Raw genomic sequence first — 21,469 nt, 5'->3', positions numbered from 1 at the left:
GACGCCCCTGCGGCACAAATGTACATATGCTCAAGACCAGCTGTGCAAGAACAGCTGAAAAGCTTAGGGTGCCCATACGGCTGTAAATGCCGGAGCAACCGACACGCCGATAGCCTCATAGACAGATTTCAACCAGAGTCCATCTGTCTGGCATCTTTAAGTGAAGTCCCATCTCCACTGCAACTATAGCTCTAGCCGCAAGCCTGGAGATTGGAGAATCCACCTTTGGACCCTGGGTCCCGCGCTTGACCACATCAGGGGGAAAAGGATAACATGTATCCTTAATACGTTTGGAGAAAACGCTTATCTGGTAAGCGTGGTGTTCCTGGACTGCTTCTCTGAAGTCAGCGTGGCCAGAAAAATACTCAATATACGTTTGAGCTACTGAAATGGGACTTCTCCTGCTGTGAAGCTGACTCCTCCGCTGGGGGAGCTGAGGGAGAAAGATCCAACATTCCATTGATGGACGCTATAGGATCATTCCTTATGGCGTCACCATCCGGTGTATCCGGATTGAGAGCGTTGTCAGGATCAAAGTCCTGATGAGCTACGTCTGCCTCATCATACAGAGAGCCTCCTGGGACCCCCCCCCCCCGGAGCACCGATTTTATTCCCAATGAGGGTGGCCAGGGAGCAATGATCCAGATTGCCCATGGCCTGTCCGGACTGCAAGTCTCTATCCCATTGCAACTCCATCCCTGTCCTTGGACAGGGTTGACAGGTGGTTCCTTTGGCCACGTCTAGTAGAGACCCCGGCTGACCAAGTGCTCCAGGGGAGCATTGCACACAATGGGGTTCAGTGCCGTGGAACAGTATCACATGCAGTAAAAACAGCATCGAAAGCCTGTGTTGCTTATATGCTGCTGCCGACTAGCCATCTAGGACATAGAGCCAAGAATGGCGCCGTACAATGCAATGTATAGCATACAAGCATAAAGTACAAATGAACACTGCAGCACATGCAATACAAGCAGCATAGAAAGCCTGTGCCTTGGCACCCCTGCTTTTCTGCTGCTATAGACTAGCCATCTAGGGGAATATAGCCCAGAATATCGACCATACAGTGCAATGTATAGCATACAAGCATAAGTACAAATGAACACTGCAACCCCTGCAATACAAGCAGCATAGAAAAAACCTGTGCCTCAGCACCCCTGCTTTTCTGCTGCTGTAGTCTAGTCATTCTAGGCGAAAATAGCCCAGACTAGCGACCGTACAGTGCAGTGTATAGCAAACAAGCATAAATACACTTCAGTACATGCAATACAATCAGCATAGAAAGCCTGTGCCTTAGCACCCCTGCTTTCCTGCTGCTGATGTGTCGCCATCTAAGAGGGCATATAGCCAAAAATAGCGACCTATGCAGTGTAAGCATAAAAATACAAATGGACAACTGCGGTATTTAGTGGGGTCAGCACTTCAGGTGCCGCTTACCGCCCGCCTATAAGCGGGTGTGTGGTCGCCCTAGTCCTGTGCCTGGTTGCCCAGAGTCCGATCTCTCAGCTCGGACTGCAGGAATGGCTGCCGGCGTCCTTCTCCAGCTCGTGTGGGTAGGGGCGGGCCGTGGGCGTGCCCCCAAGTCAGAGCGGGAAACCGGCGTCCCACAGTGTCCAGTGAGAGGGCTGGAGCATGTAAATAAGGCTCCAGCCCTCGGCGCTGCTGATTGTACAGCGTCTCTCCCCTACCCTGATTGACAGGGTGGGGGCGGGAACGAAGCGGAGCTAGGCCGCAAAAGCCGGGGACTGGATTTATAAGCGCCGCCGCCGTAAAAGCGCGGTCGGCGCTAAGTCCCCGGCGCACTACAAGTCCCAGCCGCGCCGCCGCTCCCGGAGCGTCCGGCGCGGTAGTTCCCCCATACATAAAGTCACTCAGCTAGGCTGCAGTGACTGTAACCCTTTACTGTCCCCGGCGCACTAGCACACCCAGCAAGTCTGGAGTGTGCTGTGCCTGTGTGTACGGGGACACAGAGTACCTGAATGGTGCAGGGCCATGTCCCTGAACGGTACCCAGCTCCGTATCCAGCAGGTTCAATGGGTCTGTGGATGGAGCCCGGCCTCAGGGCTTTGGGGCCGGTAAGATCCCACTTCCTCAGAGCCCCTCAGGGGGATGTGGAAGGAAAAACAGCATGTGGGCTCCAGCCGCCGTACCAGCAATAGGTACCTCAACCTTACAAACCACAAGCGGGGTGAGAAGGGAGCATGCTGGGGGCCCTATATGGGCCCTCTTTTCTTCCATCCGATATAGTCAGCAGCTACTGCTGACTAAACAGTGGAGCTATGCGTGGATGTCTGACCTCCTTCGCACAAAGCAGAAAACTGGTGAGCCAGTGATCCCACTGGGGGTGTATAGCCAGAAGGGGAGGGGCCTTACACTTTTTAGTGTAATGCTTTGTGTGGCCTCCGGAGGCAGTAGCTATACACCCAATCGTCTGGGTCTCCCAATGGGAGCGCCGAAGAAAAAATAAATAAATAAAAAAAAAAAAAAAAATGTTGCATGTATATTTTTGTTCAGTATATTTACACAAGATAAGGACTGCTTCTGGTGGACACTTAATTCTTTAATTCTACAGTCAGTAATACACAGTACAGAGTGGATGAGATAACTTCCTATAGTATAGAGTAATAGAATAACCCTCTTAATCGCAGGTCTGAAGCACACTATGTGCAGATATCTGCTGCACTCACAGCTCCATTTAATTAAAAAGGTGTATAGACAAATTAGCTTTACTACTATTGTTTAAGCCTCACAGAGGGTTTTTTCCACTTTTATGTAAAAGACAAACAGTTGAATAATCAAAAGTAAAACGACTTCTGAATGTTATGTTTTATACATTTCAAAATCTTTCCTTGCTATCAGTGAATGAAAAGAAGGGAATTTTGTTTACTTACCGTAAATTCCTTTTCTTCTAGCTCCAATTGGGAGACCCAGACAATTGAGACAATTGGGTGTATAGCTTCTGCCTCCGGAGGCCACACAAAGTATTACACTTAAAAGTGTAAACCCCTCCCCTCTGCTATACACCCTCCCGTGCATCACGGGCTCCTCAGTTTTGGTGCAAAAGCAGGAAGGAGGAAACTTATAAATTGGTCTAAGGTAAATTCAATCCGAAGGATGTTCGGAGAACTGAAACCATAACCAAGAACAATTCAATCTGAACAACATGTGTACACAAAGAACTAACAGCCCGAAGGGAACAGGGGCGGGTGCTGGGTCTCCCAATTGGAGCTAGAAGAAAAGGAATTTACGGTAAGTAAACAAAATTCCCTTCTTCTTTGTCGCTCCATTGGGAGACCCAGACAATTGGGACGTCCAAAAGCAGTCCCTGGGTGGGTAAAAGAATACCTCGGTAAAAAGAGCCGTAAAACGGCTCCTTCCTACAGGTGGGCAACCGCCGCCTGAAGGACTCGCCTACCTAAGCTGGCATCTGCCGAGCGTAGGTATGCACTAGATAGTGCTTCGTGAAAGCGTGCAGACTCAACCAGGTAGTCGTCTGACACACCTGCTGAGCCGTAGCCTGGTGCAGCAACGCCCAGGACGCACCCACGGCTCTGGCAGAATGGGCCTTCAGCCCCGAGGGAACCGGAAGCCCAGCAGAACGGTAGGCTTCAAGAATTGGTTCCTTGATCCACCGAGCCAAGTTGACTTGGGAGCTTGTGACCCTTTACGCTGGCCAGCTACAAGGACAAAGAGTGCATCCGAGCGGCGCAGGGGCGCCGTACGGGAAAAGTAGAGTCTGTGAAAGAGAATATCCCTCATTGGCTCAAAGGGTGGTTTCCGAAGAGCCGGTATCACCCTGTTCCGATCCCAGGGTTCTAGCCGACGCTTGTAATGAGGGACTATGTGGCCAACCCCCTGCAGGAACGTGCGTACCTGAGGTAGTCTGGCTAGACGCTTCTGAACAAAAAAAAAAAAAAAAACACAGAAAGCGCCGAAACTTGTCCCTTAAGGGAACCGAGAGACAACCCCTTTTCCATTCCGGATTGAAGGAAGGACAGAAAGTGGGCAAGGTGAATGGCCAGAGAGTAAAACTCTGATCAGAGCACCAGGATAAGAAAATCTTCCACGACCTGTGGTAGATCTTGGCGGACGTTGGTTTCCTGGCCTGTCTCATAGTGGCAATGACCTCTTGAGATAACCCTGAAGACGCTAGGATCCAGGATTCAATGGCTACGCAGTCAGGTTGAGGGCCGCAGAATTCAGATGGAAAAACGGCCCTTGAGACAGTAAGTCTGGCCGGTCTGGTAGTGTCCACGGTTAGCCTACCGTGAGATGCCACAGGTCCGGGTACCACGACCTCCTCGGCCAGTCTGGAGCGACGAGGATGGCGCGGCGGCAGTCGGATCTGATCTTGCGTAACACTCTGGGCAGCATCGCCAGAGGGGAAAATACGTGAGGCAGTGGAAACTGCGACCAATCCTGAACTAATGCGTCTGCCGCCAGAGCTCTGTGGTCTTGAGACCGTGCCATGAATGCCGGGACGTCAATAGGTCGACGTCCAGCTTCCCCAGCGGCAACAAATCTCTGAAACATGTCCGGTCGAAGAGACCATTCCCTGTGTCCATGCCCTGGCGACTGAGAAAGTCTGCTTCCCAGTTTTCTACGCCCGGGATGTGAGCTGCGGAGATGGTGGAGGCTGTGGCTTCCACCCACAGCAGAATCCGCCGGACTTGCTGGAAGGCTTGCCGACTGCTTGTGCCGCCTTGGCAGTTGATGTATGCCACCGCCGTGGCGTAGTCCGACTGAATTCGGATCTGCCTGTCTTCCAGCCATGGCTGGAACGCTTTTAGGGCTAGACACTGCCCTTCCCTCCAGAACAGTGATCTGGAGGGAGGACTCTGCTGAGTACATGTACCCTGAGCCCTGTGGCGGAGGAAGACTCCCTGACAGACTCGCGTCCGCCGTGACCACAGCCCAGGATGTGGGCAGGAAGGACTTTTCCTTCGAGAAGAAGTGGGAAGAAGCCGCCACTGAAGGGAGGCCTTGGCTGCCCGAGAAGGAGCAACGTTCTTGTCGAGGGACGCTGTCCCATTTGTGGAGAAAGTCCCATTGAAGTGGGCGCAGATGAATCTGCGCAAACGGAGCTGCCTCCATTGCTGCCACCAACTTCTCTAGGAAGTGCATGAGGCGCCTCAAAGGGTGTGACTGGGCTTGAAGGAGAGATTGCACCCCTGTCTGTAGTGAACGCTGTTTGTCCAGCGGAAGCTTCACTATCGCTGAGAGAGTATGAAACTCCGTGCTGATATATGTCAGTGATTGTGCCGGTGTCAATTTTGACTTTGGGAAAATTGATGAACCACCCGAATCTCTGGAGAGTCTCTAGAACAATGTTCAGGCTGTGATGCCATGCCACCCGAGAGGGGGCCTTGACCAGTACATTGCCTGAGCTAGTAGGACCGCTAGGCGCAGCGCAGGAAGCGCTGATATTCTGGTACAATCGGCACGTGGAGATAAGTATCCCTGATGTCGATTGACGCTAAGAAGCCTCCTTGGGCCATCAAGGGCGATGGCAAGCGGAGAAATTCCATCCGGAACCGTCAGGTTCCCTGTCCGTTGAGCAGTGTGAAGTCCAGAACGGGTCGGAGTGATCCGTCCTATCTGGTACCACGAACAAGCTGGAGTAAAAAGCCGCGACTACGTTCTTGAAGGGGAACGAGGATCGCAACTCCTCCTGCTTTTGGAGTGTTCACCGCCTGGAAACGTGCCTCGGCTCGCTCGGGGGACGGAGATGCTCTGAAGCAACGAGTCGGAGGACGAGAACTGAGCTCTATCCTGTGACCGTAAGACAGAATGCCTCCTACATCGGTCTTGGACATGTGGGGACCACTCCCCTGACCTGGATGCAGAAAAGGTTCTCTGTGCACGGCGGAGGATGAAAATACCACCGCCTGAAAAGTCAAAGACGCTAATTGCGGAGCACAGGAAGACCGCATTGATCTCAGACAGAGCAGCTGAGATAGCCTGGAGTGCCCACCCCTGCAAAGGCTGGGGCAACGGACGCGCCTATGGCTTCATAGATGGATCTCATTAGGAGTTCTATCTGTCTGTCCGTGGCATTCTTGAGCGTGGACTCGCCAGCCACTGCTACTACTGATCTAGCCGCCAGTCAAGAGGCTGGAGGGCACCTTATGACACTGAGCCCAAGCCTTAACAACGTCAGAGGGGAAGGGACAACGTGTGTTATAAGGCGTTCAGTAAAACGCTTGTCCGGGAAGGTGTGCTTCTGGACAGTATCTGTGAAGCCTTAAGAGCCACGTCCAGACAGAGTCCTGGGTTGCGACCTCCGCCCCATCCTCTAGAGGGTCCTCAAGCTGAGACCCTTGGAGAAGTCGGGGAAGATTCCAAGCAAGGCTGCTTAGCCGGACTGGGACTGCGGTTCGTGCTGGAGTTCACCACGTAATAACTAGAGGCCACCCCAGGAACACGCTTCGTCGCAGACCGAGAGAGGCCTGGGGGCGATCCCGCAGTGCCCGGGGCCTGTGTAAGGGGCCGGTCTGGACTGCAAACTCCTAGTCTCTTAGCTGACCATTTGTCCATAGCCTGAGACATGGATAGTGAAAATGGCCCAGAGAGTTTCTCAGCAAAAACTGCAACTCTGTCCCTGCCGCCTGGACAGGGAACGCCTGCGGAGCTCAACCAGTGCCCCCGTCTCCGGCTGAGCGAGTGCCACATGGCCCGAGCAATGTTCACAGTGACCACTGAGGATACATATGTACAGCCGAACTGTGAAACTGCATACAAACATTATATATCCATATATACAGTTCATCACATATACAGTTCATCACTCTAGGGGGCCCAGCATCGAGCAGAAACTCCCTGGTGTACCGACCCTGAAGCAGTATGTGCTGCTGAAAATATGGCTGTCGGCGTATACAGTGGAGGGGGGAGCCGTGGGCATAACCCCAAAAGTGCGGGAATCTGGTACCCTGAGTGAAAAGTGAGGGGGGCGGAGGACACCAAGTGTGCTCCAGCCTTCACTGCTAGCCTCCGACTGACCGTTCCGCCCTTCCCCCTGACTGGCAGGGCCAGGGACGGGAGTTTAAGGCGCTAGGCCGCAAAAGCCGGGAGCTAAAGTTACAGACCGCGGCCGGCAAGCAGGCGCGGTCGGCGCGGTGGTCGCCAAGTCTGAGGCCAAGGTGCTCTCTGCACCGTCCCCAAGGGGACACTGAGTAACTTGCGGGGATCAGCGTGCTTAGTGAGGGGGGCGAAGGACAGCGAAGTGTGCTCCGGCCCTCACTGTCGGCGTCAGCCCGACTGTGTCGCCCTTCCCCCTGACTGGCAGGACCGGGGGCGGTTTAATGATTGAACAGTGCCCGGGCTGAATCACCAGCCTGGACTGTAATTCACAGTGCGACCATACAGTGTAAATCAAGCATACAAAATATATATATAATATATATATATATAATATATATAATATATATATATATATATATATATATATATAATATATATATATATATATATATATATATATATATATATATATATATATATATATATACACTTCGGCACTCAGTGGGGCCAGCACCTCAGGTGCTGCTTACCGACCGCACAAGCGGTTGTGTGATCACCAGAATCCCTGCCTAGGCCTCCCAGTGTTGTCTCTCCTCTCCAGCGTCAGAATTGCTGACAGGAATGGCTGCCGGCGTTCTGTGGGGAGGAGGGGGCCGTTGGGCGTGCCCTAGTAAGTGCGGGAATCTAGTGCCCCAGTGTACTGAGTGAGGGGGGAGAAGGATACAGAGTATGCTCCAGCCCTCAGCACTGACGTCTTGTGCAGCGTCCCGCCCTTCCCCTGACTGGCAGGCCTGTGGGCGGGAATAAGCGAAACTAGGCCGCAAAAGCCGGGGACTAAAGTTATAAGCGCGGCCGGCATATAAGCGCGGCCGGCGCGGTAGTCCCCGGCGCACTAACACACCCAGCAGTGCTGCAGTGTGTATGGCACAAGCGCTCCATGCGCGGTCCCCACGGGGACACAGAGTACCTCACAGTAGCAGGGCCTTGTCCCTGATGATACCCGGCTCCTATCCAGCAGATTCCCAGGGGCTGCGGAGGGAGCACGGGTCCCAGTGCCTGGAGACCGATAAGGATCCCACTTCACCCAGAGCCCATTAAGGGATGGGGAAGGAAAACAGCATGTGGCTCCTGCCTATGTACCCGCAATGGGTACCTCAACCCTAACAGCACCGCCGACAAAGTGGGGTGAGAAGGGAGCATGCCGGGGGCCCTATATGGGCCCTCTTTTCTTCCATCCGACCTAGTCAGCAGCTGCTGCTGACTAAGATGTGGAGCTATGCGTGGATGTCAGCCTCCTTCGCACAAAGCATGAAAACTGAGGAGCCCGTGATGCACGGGAGGGTGTATAGCAGAGGGGAGTGGTTTATACTTTTAAGTGTAATACTTTGTGTGGCCTCCGGAGGCAGAAGCTATACACCCAATTGTCTCAATTGTCTGGGTCTCCCAATGGAGCGACAAAGAAAATTAGCATCTTGACACCAGATACACTTTGAGCTGTGCATGTTATTTGGAGATGAGCAAGACAGGCTTTTGGGCTCTGGAACTGAACAATTTTAATGAAAATATGTGCTACAGCTACGAAGCCCCTAAAGAAGTCGACAAAGCGGTGAAACATAACAGGAGCTGTATGTATTGTTATATATTATAATATGTCTTATCTGCACTATTTTCCTGCGTTAAATGCTGTTTTGGATCGCTTGGACCATTGTATTTTTATGGATTCATGAATAAAGTGAAAGAATTTTTTAACAGCATCCTGGATTGCTCACGTTATTGCTGGACATTGCTCTGCCGTTGTTCACATTTATATGGATGGACTCCTAATCCTGATCCGGGCACAACGGAATTAACCAGGTCAGCTGAGGTCCAAGATGATTCACTCGAGTGAGCTGGTCTACACTGTTTGGTCTACATAATATATATATTTATTTCTTTATTTTATAGGCAGCAAATAAAATCTCATGTTCTATTGCCTTAGGAAAATGATGTGTTACAATTTGTGAGTGTAAAGCCTGCTTTACACCATACGATCCAGCATACGATATTGTATGCGATGTGACCCCGCCCCCATCGTATGTGTGGCACGTTCAATTTGTTGAACGTGTCGCACAAACGAATAACCCCCGTCACACGTACTTACCCCTCCATACGACCTCAATGTGGGCGGCGAACATCCACTTCCTGGAGTGGGAGGGATGTTCGGCGTCACAGCGACGTCACGCGGCAGCCGGCCAATAGAGGCGGAGGGGCGGAGATGAGCGGAACGTAAACATCCCGCCCACCGCCTTCCTTCCGCATTGCCAGCGGGAGCCGCAGGACGTAGGTAAGATCTGTTCATCGTTCCCGGGGTGTCACACACTGCGATGTGTGCTACTCCGGGTACGAAGAACAACCTGACGTTCAATTTTTAGGAATTGAACAACGTGCATGTGATGAACATTTTACCGTTCAATCGCAATCGCACATAGCTGTCACACACAGACACATCGTAAGATATATTGTAGCGTGTAAAGCGCCCTTTACACAACTTGCAGGACAAGAAAACTAGTTGGCTTGTTGAACACCTCAAATAATTAGTTTTTCCAATAATTTAGTAATTCACATTCCTCCCTAGTGATAAACGCTGCTCAATTTTAATATCGGTTTAGATCTAATAGTATTTTTTAGAAAATGTATTGGAAGGTAACATGATAAATAGTATTTTAAGTAGAGCAATATATCTACTGTACCACCCACCAATCACAAGTTCACGTTTATTCATGTATGGTTTAGTTTTCATTTACTGACAGCAAATGGAGAGTGTTTGTAAAGTGGTGAGAAATAAAAAAAAAATGATAGTAGAAAATTGAAAAACATTACAACACTATGTTGAAGCTTTATAAAATCCCATTAAACTACCAATGCATCATTACTGGCTTATAACTCACCTTACAATTTAGAATATTAGCATTACCTCCAATGCATACCAACAATGTAAAGGATGAGTTTAAATGATACATTACAGAACTGCATGGAGAGCAAGCGTAAAACGAAACATAACATTTCCCTTTTGTGAACAGCACATTAAAATAAAGAGTTCTGAAAGCAAATATACAAATCCTTTGGACACCAGCACAGAACTAGAAGATGCGACCAGATGGATATGGACCACTTCAGTGAGTCACGGATGAGAGCTTGCACTGCATTGGCTGGAGAGAGGGGCAGCCAATCAGGCCATCCGGAGGTTGGTGTGGTGCAGAGGGCAGAGTTCTATGACTTACCATCATGGACTACCCTTTAACCAAAGAGTAGAAAAAAGAACAAAGTTAAACAGAGATCTCCAATTCATTTTTTTGCTCATGCCATGATAACAGTAAGCAGAAACTCATGTATGCATACACATGTTAAGATAATTTACAGTCTAGGTCTCTGACAATACTACTAACTCAATTCTGCCACCATTAAGTGGTAGTGAGCAAACAAAAAAAAACAAACGAAACCCCCCCCCAAAAAAACAGAAAAAAAAGCATTAAAAAAAATTTAAAAAAACTTACCAGGCAGTCTGAACAAGCGTTTGATTCCTTTCACATTCTAGGACCTGAAGGTACATAACTATGATCTAAAGGAGATGAAATAAAAAAAAAAAAAAAAAGCACACTATTAAACATTAAAACCAAGGGCACCTTAACATCTGAACTCTATGTAACTAAGGCCTTGTTCACATCATTGGAGAGATGCACAAGGTGGGCTTCCAATATATACCTCCAAAAGAAGACCGCTACATATTCCCCTGTATAGCTATAGAATAGTACTAAAACCACATGCTTCTGTGGTAGAATGATACTGTATTTGTTGAGTGTTTAGATGGAGAATCCTCATTAAATTCTTAATATGTCAATAGGTCGTTCACCCAACAGATCAGAACACTTATAAGGCCTTTTGCGCACGGAGAGTTTTTTGTGTGTTTTTTTGGTACAGTTTGTTGCCCAAATCTGCAGGTTTATCATTATGCCATCAAAGTCAATGAAAATTCTGAAGTGCTTTGCACATGTTGCTTCTTTTTTCCTTGCAGTTTTGGGTTCAGAAAAAAGCCGCATGTCAATTGTTGGTGATTTTTTTTCCCCTGCATTTTAGTCCTTCCAGCCAATGATTTCACTAAAAATCACATGGTACAAAAACGCACCATAAACTGCATGCGCTTTTTGGTGCGTTTTTCTACCACAAGGTGCAAAAAAATTTCTGCAACAAAAAATCAGCATGCATACATATCGTTAAGGTTCTGTAAAGATGCCATTCACTTATATGGGAGCTGGAATAAGGCTTTAGATATTATGGGGGTGAGTGAATAAGCCCTTACTGGGAACCAATCACCAGGATTTTTGTATATAACCTAAAGCCAGTGCTATACTGGCACTATCAGGCTGATTCTCTACATACCTGTAGTGGTCGGCTCGGATGTTTAGGTTTTGAAATCCAAAAAAGGAAGTTTATAAATGAGCTTCTTGTTGAGTGACAGCAGCTGAGGAGCAGATAATATATTCATAGTTATCCCCTCCCCCTGTTTGTATAATACTTATGCTAATTCTATCGACTTAACTTTTCACTAGGAAGGACCTGTGTGAGGTCATACCCATGATGGTATCCAGCTTTGTTGGCCGAGGCCCAACCCCTTCTGGTCACATGGGTATGACCTTACAGGTCCTGCAACAAAGTGAATTGTTTGTATAATACTAATTCTAACAGCGGGAGGGGATAAGTATGAATATATGATCTGCTCCAGTGCAGCTGTCACTAAACAAGCAGCTAATGTTATAAACTTTACTTTTTTGGATTTGAAAACCTAAACATCCGAGCTGCCCACTACAGGTATGTATAGAATCTGCCTGATAGTGCCAGTATAGCACTGGCTTTAGCTTATATACAAAAATCCTGGTGATTGGCTGCCTTTAAGTGGATGCATTTATCTGCCACAACAGAAAGTGGTCAAGTCTTGAAACGCAATGAAGTAACATGTATGTTTATAATATAGTATTGAAAACATGCCCCAATATTAAAAAGGACTACATCTAATGTATTGCTAAATCGTATATTCCACGTATATCCCTCTTCAATTATGTTGGTACTAACATTTAAAAAAGTCTACAATTCATAACGTAAACACTAGAGAAGAAACAAAAAAAGGAAGGCTATGTGCACATGGGGCTGCCAAAATCTGCCGTACTGAATGAAATCAATGCATTGCAAAGGTGCAGTAAACCTGCAAACAAAAAAAATCTTAATGCTATTTGTTGAGAATTATACTGCAACATATTTCACGGTGAAAAGAAGGGAATTTTGTACTTACCGTAAATTCCTTTTCTTCTAGCTCTTATTGGGAGACCCAGACAATTGGGTGTATAGCTACTGCCTCCGGAGGTCACACAAAGTATTACACTAAAAAGTGTAAGGCCCCTCCCCTTCTGGCTATACACCCCCCGTGGGATCACGGGCTTACTCAGTTTTAGTGCCAAAGCAAGAAGGAGGAAAGCCAATAACTGGTTTAAACAAATTCACTCCGAATAACATCGGAGAACTGCAAACCGTTCAACATGAATAACATGTGTACCCGCAACAAACCAAGAATCCCGAAGGACAACAGGGCGGGTGCTGGGTCTCCCAATAAGAGCTAGAAGAAAAGGAATTTACGGTAAGTACAAAATTCCCTTCTTCTTCAGCGCTCTATTGGGAGACCCAGACAATTGGGACGTTCAAAAGCTGTCCCTGGGTGGGTAAATAAATACCTCTTGATAGGGCTGCAAGACAGCGCTCCCCTACGGGGAGGCCACTGCCGCCTGCAGTACTCTTCTACCTAGGCCGGCATCCGCCGAAGCATAGGTATGCACCTGATAATGTTTGGTGAAAATGTGCAGACTCGACCAGGTAGCTGCCTGGCACACCTGTTGAGCCGTAGCCTGGTGGCGTAATGCCCAGGACACACCCACGGCTCTGGTTGAATGGGCCTTCAGCCCTGATGGAACCGGAAGCTCAGCAGAACGGTAGGCTTCAAGAATTGGTTCTTTGAGCCATCGAGCCATGTTGGCTTTAGAAGCCTGCAATCCCTTGCGCGTACCAGCGACAAGGACAAACAGTGCATCAGATCAGCGCATAGGCGCTGTGCGGGAAAAGTAGATTCTGAGTCCTCTGACCAGATCTAACAAATGTAAACCCGTTTCAAACCGGTGAGTCGGATGAGGACAAAATGAAGGTAATGATATATCCTGATTAAGCTGAAACGCGGATACTACCTTAGGGAGAAACTCCTGAATGGAGCGCAACACTACCTAGTCCTGGTGAAACACCAGGAAGGGAGCCTGATATGACAGAGCTGCCAGCTCATACACTCGCCGAAGAAACGTGATCGCCCTAGAAAAGCCACTTTCTGTGACAGGCGAGAAAGGGGAAACTCCCATCAGAGGCTCGAAAGGCGGCTTCTGGAGAGCAACGAGTACCTCGTTCAGATCCCATGGATCTAACGGCCGCTCGTACGGGGGCACAATATGACACTCCCTGTAGCCACGTGCGCACCTTAGGAAGACGTGCTAGACGCTTCTGAAACAACACGGATAGTGCCGAGACTTGCCCTTAAAGGGAGCCGAGCGACCAACCGTTTTCCCGACCAGAGTGCAGGAGGGCAGGCAAAGTAGGCAAAGCCGATGGCCAGGGATACACTCCCTGAGCAAAACACCAAGATAAGAATATCTTCCACGAGTTGTGGAATATCTTGGCAAACCGCGGCTGGCGAGCCCGTCTCATTGTGACCCTGACGTAATGCTCACAGTCGACTGACGGTGAGATGCCACAGATCTCGGTACCACAACCTCCTCGGCCAGTCTGGGGCGACGAGAATAGTGCGGCAGCAATCGGAAGCTGGAACTGCGACCAATCTTGAGCCAAGGCGCCTGTCGCCAGAGCTCCCGCCATGAAAATCGAGACCTTGTAGTTGCCGAGACGCCATGATGTCGACGTCCGTCCTCATCCCGCGGCTACCGATTTCTTGAAGCCAAACGGGAGCAGGTCCCATTCCCCTGCGTCCACGTCCTCGCGACTGAGGAAGACTTGCTTCCTAGTGTTGTACGTCCGGAATGTGTACGCCACCGCTGTGGATAGTCCGACTGAATTCGGTTCTGATTGCATTCCAGCCACTGCAGGAAAGCTTGCAGTGCAAGATACACTGCCCAGAGCTCTAGACCACTGAGTTGAAGAGTGGACTCCTCTGAAGACGGTCTTTGACCGTCTGTGAAAGGGGGACGTTACTGTGTAGGAACATCGACTTCCTTCCCCTTAGCGAGGAATCTTCTAATGATGCGGACGCAGATGAAACTGCGTGAAAAGGCTCGCCTCTGGATGAGGCGCCTCCTTGAAGGAGAGACTGCACCCTCGTCTGTAGTGAACGCTGTTTGTCCAGCGGAATTCACTATCACTGAGAGAGTGTGAAAACTCTATGCCAAGATATGCCAGCGATTGGGTTCAACTTAGAAGTCAAAGACCTCCCCGAAACTCTGGGAAGGGTCCAGCGCCATGTTCAGGTTGTGTTGGCATGCTTCTAAAAGAGAGTGCCTTGACAAGTAGATTGTCCAAGAAAGGGATCACAGAGTGACCGTAAGAGCGCGGGACTGCTCCCACTGCTGCCATGAACTTGGTGAAAAACCCGTGGGGCTGTCGCCAGCCGAAGGGTAGGGCTACAAAACGAAATATGCCCGTAGCCAACGCCGGTGCCTTGGAGCAATCGGCACGTGGAGATAAGCATCCTAATGTCTATGGATGTTAGGAAAAACTCTTTGAGACAGTGAGGCAATGACGGAGCGGAGTGATTCCCTCCGGAACCGCCTGGTTGTCACGTGCTTGTTAAGCAGTTTAAATTCCAGAACGGGACGGAAGGAGCCGTCCTATCTTGGCACCACGACCAGGTCGAAGCAAAAGGCGTAACTGGTTCCTGAAGAGGAACAGGGATTACCACTCGTCCTGCCTGCAGAAGAGCCTCGGCTCGGTCGGAGAGGTAGTTTGAGACAAACTGACTCTCTCTCACCGGCCTTTGACCTGTGGTAGGTAAATGTCGCTAAAGCGGGGGAGTCTGCTCCCCGCGGTTGCGGAGTGAGAAGGCTGAAAATTATGAGAAAAAAACGCTTTGGTAGCGATTCCTCCGGCTGCCTTCCCCGGGCGTACTTGAGCCTGCTAGGAATCTATGCCCTTCTGGGCCTTTTGAGTCGTTTTGGACAGTTGAATGAATTCATTCAACCCTTACCAACAGACTATCACTAGATAAAGGCAACCTGGTTAAGCACTTTGTTGGAAGAAGCATCTGATCCAATCTGTTAACCACTAGGCTCTGCGTAAAAAATACGGAGATGGCCGATGCCACCGCCGTCCGGCTCGTAGAGTCTCGGACAGCCTTAACAGCATGGTTCGCCATGCGGCGATTGCGAGATTACAGACGCTGCTGAGACCGAGATGTACCGGTGACAGCGTCCCTCTGCGCAACACTATCTGAAATAGCTTGGAGTGCCTTCACGGCTGCGACTGCCGGAGCAACCGACCTGCCGATAGCTTCATAGACAGATTGCGGCCAGAACCTATCTATCTGTCAATGGCATTTTGACGTGAAGCCCCATCCACCACTACAACTATAGATCCAGCTGCAAGCCTGGAGATCGGGAGATCCACATTTGGACCTGGGCTAGCGCTTGTCCAATCAGGGAGGAGAGTGTCTCATTAATACGGTCGGAGAACGCTTATCGTGAAAAGCGTTGCGTTTCTGGACTGCATCTCTAGGATCAGAGGGCCAGACGAGTACGCAATTGCTTGCGATATTAGAAAAGAGATCTCCCCTGCTGTGAAGCTGACTCTTTCACTGATGGAGTCGAGGGCTATTCCCAGCGAGCCTGCTTAGGCCCTCTTGAACTGACGTCCGTGTCGGAGCCTGCCCCCTGGGACGCGTGAAAACCACCCTGGAGCCTTGAGCTGCTCCTCAAATCATGGTGGCCAGGGGCATTGCAACTATATTGCCCAAGGTCTGCGTGGGCTGCCAGACTGTAAGATGTCAGCCATAGTCACAGCCAATATAACAGCGGAAAGAAACTGCAATTTCGTCCCTGTCTCTGGACAGGAAGCACAGGTGGTTCTTTTAACCACATATAGCCGAAAACCCCGGTCAAGCAATTGCCCGCACTGGGGTCCTAGACTCGTATTACATGCAGTACAAGCAACATATAAAGTCCTCATTGGCCTTTTCTTTTTCTGCTGTTGTTGTCTAGCTATCTAAGTGCATAGCCTAGGATAGCGACCGTACAGTAAATAATCATACAAGCATGAAGTACAAATAAACACTTCAGCTCATGTAGTACACGCAGCATTGAAAACTTGTGGCTTGGCACATTAGCTCTTCTGCTGCTGTTGTCTATTTATCCAGGAGCTTGAGACAAGGATAGCGACATACAGTGAATGTATAGCATTCAAGCACGAAGTACAAGTAAACACTTCAGCACCTGTAGTACCCGCAGCATTGAAAACTTGTGGCTTGGCACATTAGCTCTTCTGCTGCTATTGTCTATATATCTAGGAGTATGAGACAAGGATAGCGACATACAGTGAATGTATCGCATACAAGCCTGAAGTACAAGTAAACACTTCAGCACATGTAGTACACGCAGCATTGAAACTTGTGGCTTAGCACATTAGGCCTTCTGCTGCTATTGTCTATATATCTAGGAGTATGAGACAAGGATAGCGACATACAGTGAATGTATCGCATACAAACATGACAGTAAACACTGCCAGCACATGCAAATGCAGCAGCCTTGCAAGCTGGTGCCTTGGCACCACTGCTCTACTGCTGCTGTTGTCTAGTTAACTAGGAGCATGAGGCAAGGATAGCGACATACAGGAAATGTATAGCAGACAAGCATGACAGAAAAACACTGCAGTACAAGCAAATCAAGCAGCATTGAGAGCCCGTGCCTTGGCAGCCTTGCCTTACTGCTGCTATTGTCTGTTTAACTAGGTGCATTAGCCAAGAAAAACGACATATAGTGCATGTATAGCATGACAATAAACCCAATTGCAGCACCTGCAAACGAAGCGGCAATGAAAGCTTGTGCCTTGGCACTTTGCTGTTGCCAAATCTGCCAACAAACACTGCAGACTAATCATTGAACACTTGTCTAGCCATCTAGGAGAGTATGCCCAGAATAGCGACAGTACAGTGCTGCATCGCATATCCGCACACAGTTCAAAAGCCCACTTCAGTATTAGTGGGACCAGTACTGCCTATCGCCCGCCCAGCGCGAGTATGAGGTCGCTCAAAAACCTGTGCCTGGTTCCGTTCTCCCAGAGTGGAAACCATAATGGCTGCCGGCTTCTCTTCCACGTCCTGTGCAGAGGGGCGGGCCGTGGGCGAGCCCCAGCCAAGAGCGGGAACCCGGCATCTCACTGTGTTCAGTGAGAGGGGGCTGGAGAATGCAAAGCAGACTCCAGCTCCCTGCGCTGAGATCTGTACAGCGTCCCGCCCCTCCTCTGACTGGCAGGGCTGGGGGCGGGAACGAAGCGGTGCCAGGCCTCAGAAGCCGGGGACTAAAGTTACAGGCGCCCCCGCCGTAAAAGCGCGGTCGGCGCCAAGTCCCCGGCGCACTACAAGTCACATCAGCGCCGCCGCCGTATGAGCGGTCGGCGCAAGTTCCTAAACATGACCCGTCGCTCAGCCATGGCTGCAGCAACATAAGCCCATCACTAATGTCCCCGGCGCACTATAACGCCCAGCAAGCCCGGAGCGTGCTGTGCTTGCCGGAGACACCGAGTACCTGACCGATGCAGGGCCTTGTCCCTGATAGTACTCGTGCTCCACATCCATCAGGTTCTTCTGGGTCTGTGGATGGAGCCCGGCCTCAGGGCTTGGAGGCCGACAGATCCCACTTCCACAGGGCCCTCCAAGGGGATGTGGAAGGAAAACAGCATGTGGGGCTCCGGCCTCTGTACCAGCAATAGGTACCTCAACCTTGCAACACCATCTGGTGAGAAGGGAGCATGCTGGGGACACTATATGTGTCCTCTTTTCTTCCATCCGAGATAGTCAGCAGCTACTGCTGACTATACAATGTGGAGCTATGCGTGGATGTATGACCTCCTTCGCACACAAAGCTAAAACTGAGTAAGCCCGTGATCCCACGGGGGGTGTATAGCCAGAAGGGGAGGGGCCTTACACTTTTTAGTGTAATACTTTGTGTGACCTCCGGAGGCAGTAGCTATACACCCAATTGTCTGGGTCTCCCAATAGAGCGCTGAAGAAATCCCATATGGATATAAAGAAACAATCTGTCCTGAAATGAAAGCCATTTAACTGCATTTTTTAATTTCACATTAACAGAAAATTTTTCACGAGATTCATGCTTCTGAATCTAGTCAACATGGACACTGTGTTACTACAGCTGTGTGTATTTTACTCAAGCGCTGGAACATTTCACAATAAAAAAAAAAATACATACTTTTAAAGGGCTGAACGAGGACTTTATATTTTGGATAACCAGCCTGACAATTCTCCGAAGGCTTTTCTAAGCCTTAGTCCACCTAAACCGACAAATCTCTTGCTATGCACACACGTTGGTATTTTCCCATCAGTCTAGGGGAACCTTGGTGGAGTAACCAAAAAATCAAAGCCACAGCAAAATAAGGCAGGGTATACTACTTAAGCCTCAAAGGAAAAAAAAACAGTGTTAAACTTAATGAATTGGGTTAAAAAGAATAGGCCCAGGGAAAAGTGTCAGGCTAGTCAGCGAGTTTCAGGTTCCTGCTGTTTTTTAAACGTATGTTCTTTCCAAAATGCTGCAGAGTTTCAAGTAAAACATACATGGCTGTAATAATGTTAACCAGTGTCCGATTCATACTGCATGTTCCCACTAATGTCAGTATGAAATTGGCTTGAATAGTTTGTGTAGTCCATGATTCTCCATATTCTTGCTCACCTTGTGAGGATGTTTCACGTGAACACAAAATCCCAGCTCTTTTAACACTCTTCTTTCTGCCTTGATTACTTGATTTTTGGTGTTTATGTAGCTTTGATCAAGTATCAGTGGACTTGGAGTCCTAATTTATGGGAAATAAAAATCAATAATCGCTTTGAAAACAGAAAATGTTTTGAATTTTTTTTCTCCCTTTCAACTGACTAAACGGCAACAGAAACCAAAGTTTTGGCTTCCTGCAGGCATGTCACAGACTTTAACTATATGCTGTCCAAGTTTAATTTAAGTGACTCTTGATAGATGAACGCTGAGATACAGCAGCATCTCCTAAGGATTAAGTAGTCGCTAATACTTCTACATTCAGGTGGTTTAGTAACTGCACAACAAAAAGGGTCAGAAAATATGTAAAATCACTAATATATACATAGGAAAAAGTGACAAATGAATGGTGTCTAGGAACTATTCACACTTCAGTAAAACAATAAAAAAACCAAACTGTGGCCATACTGTTAGTAGGCTGGTTCAGTCAAGGCTGCTCCTTCCAATCCCCCGGTTTGGTATGTGATCACACTGGGAAAAGGAGAAACAGTCTCTGGGAACTAAAGGAGGTGTTTTTCTATACAACAACCTACCCAAACCTTTTCCTAGCCTCTGGATTGGTATTTGCCATCACGACAAAATTGGCAAACACATTAAGATGGTGTTCCAACATTTATCTGGATGGTAAGACCATCTTTACAGCTATAATGAATCTACACAGTATAATTTACCGTAAAATACCATAGTGATATAATTACAAGGATTCTGTCAGTAGAATATGGGCATGTAGGTCATAAGAAGCTTAATAAAATACCTTGATCTGTGTGATTCAATGTCTTATTCCAGAGAAACCAACATTCTTCTTAATATGCAAATGAGCTGTTAAGATCTATAGGCTGGACACGGATCTCTCAGAGAATCTGCCTCCAAAGATTATTTTAAGTGGAAAGGGGATTACCATTCTGAGACTTGTAGATCAGGACAGCAGACTGTCCGTCTTTACATGTCTCATACTGATAATGCCCCTTTCATTCTAATAACCTCTGGATGCAGATTCTCAATGAGATCTCTGTGTGACCCATAGAGCATTTACACACATTTTCTATTTCAGTGAAAACATGCATCAGGAAACTTAGTCACATCTGAAGGAACTGCACAATAATGACATCTTTAATTACATTTAGTGGGGACATAGGTTTATGACTAAAAATGGGATTGGATACACGTGTGCAAGAACATTTTCTGAAGGTGGATAGGAAACACTTTACAGCGGAGGGGAGACGGGAAAAAAAAATCTGTATATTATAGAGCAGGGATCTAAGCGCTTGGATAGTAGAGACTTTGATGACATACAGAGAGTAGTTGTACATGACTTAACATTTATGGATTTAATAACAAAAACAGAAAGAGACCATACAAAAAAGGTGAAGGGTTCCTTGCATTAGGCAAATGTCACTTGTGTTTTCTTTCCAAGTGAGATTTATTTAGTTAGGGTGCTTTCACACATCCGGATTTTTGCTCTGCGGCACAATACGGCGTTCTGCAGAAAAACCGCCACCGGCTTTTGTAACGCCGGTGGCGGTTTTTTTTTGCATAGACTTACATTCGTGCCGTATTGTGCCGCAGGGGCTTGCGTTCGGTCCGGTTTTGGCCGCATGCGGCAGATTTAGCCAATGCGGCGGCCGGATCGAACGTCCCCTGCAACGTTTTTTGCTCCGGCAAAAAACACCGCATCGCGCCGCATCCGGCCGCTGCGGCGCATTTTTCAATGCATACCTATGGAGGCCGGATGCGGCGCGATGCGGAAAAAAACGCATCCGGTCGCCGCATGCGGTTTTTTCCACTGCGCATGCTCAGTAGCATGCCGCAACCGGAAAAAAACGGACGGGCCGCATGTAAAAACTTATGCAAAGGATGCGGTGTTTTCGCCGCATCCGTTGCATAGTTTTCACAGCCGGATTGAGCCGCACTGCTCAAACTGGATGTGTGAAAGTAGCCTAAAAGGACAGCTACAGCGCTCCGTGGCACTTAGCAAGTGCACTGTGATTTATTTAGTGTGTAACAATAAGGCTGGGGCCACACGGGCACTACTGCGATCCACTTGCATGAGACTCGGCTCGTGCTGGCAGTACAGCAGAGCCGAGTGTCATGCCTGTGTCTTTGCAACTGAGGTCCGTTCGTGCGAGCAGACCTCAGCTGCGGGGGGCGGGCCGGCACTCAGGAGGGGAGGGAGGGATTTCTCTCCCTCTCTCCTGCATAGCCGGCTATAGCCATTCTCGCACTGCACTAGCAGTACACCGGTGTACCGCGAGTGCAGTGCGATTTTTCTCTCGCCCCATTCACTTGAATGGGTGCGAGAGAAAGAGACTCAGCTTACAATCGCAGCATGCTGCGATTGTTTTCTCAGTCTGATTAGGGCTGAGAAAATAATCGCCCATGTGTGCTGA

At 48.7% G+C, this 21,469-nt stretch overlaps 1 protein-coding gene across 1 annotated transcript in view; it reads right to left on the bottom strand.

The window, feature by feature from the left end:
* Positions 1-21,469, bottom strand: part of CCNL1 (cyclin L1) — a 91,770-nt gene that overhangs the window by 45,713 nt on the left and 24,588 nt on the right. The window contains exons 4-5 of the mRNA XM_075340703.1: positions 18,987-19,107; positions 10,551-10,615 (exon numbers count right to left, since the gene is read on the bottom strand). Of these exons, the coding sequence (XP_075196818.1) occupies positions 10,551-10,615; positions 18,987-19,107 (186 nt within the window). The remainder of the gene's footprint in view (positions 1-10,550; positions 10,616-18,986; positions 19,108-21,469) is intronic.

This window comes from Anomaloglossus baeobatrachus, chromosome 3, assembly GCF_048569485.1.
Source record: "Anomaloglossus baeobatrachus isolate aAnoBae1 chromosome 3, aAnoBae1.hap1, whole genome shotgun sequence".
In the NCBI taxonomy this organism is placed as follows: Eukaryota; Metazoa; Chordata; class Amphibia; order Anura; family Aromobatidae; genus Anomaloglossus; species Anomaloglossus baeobatrachus.
The sequence above is the reverse complement of the archived record's forward strand: the minus strand, read 5'-3'. Positions and strand labels throughout refer to the sequence as shown.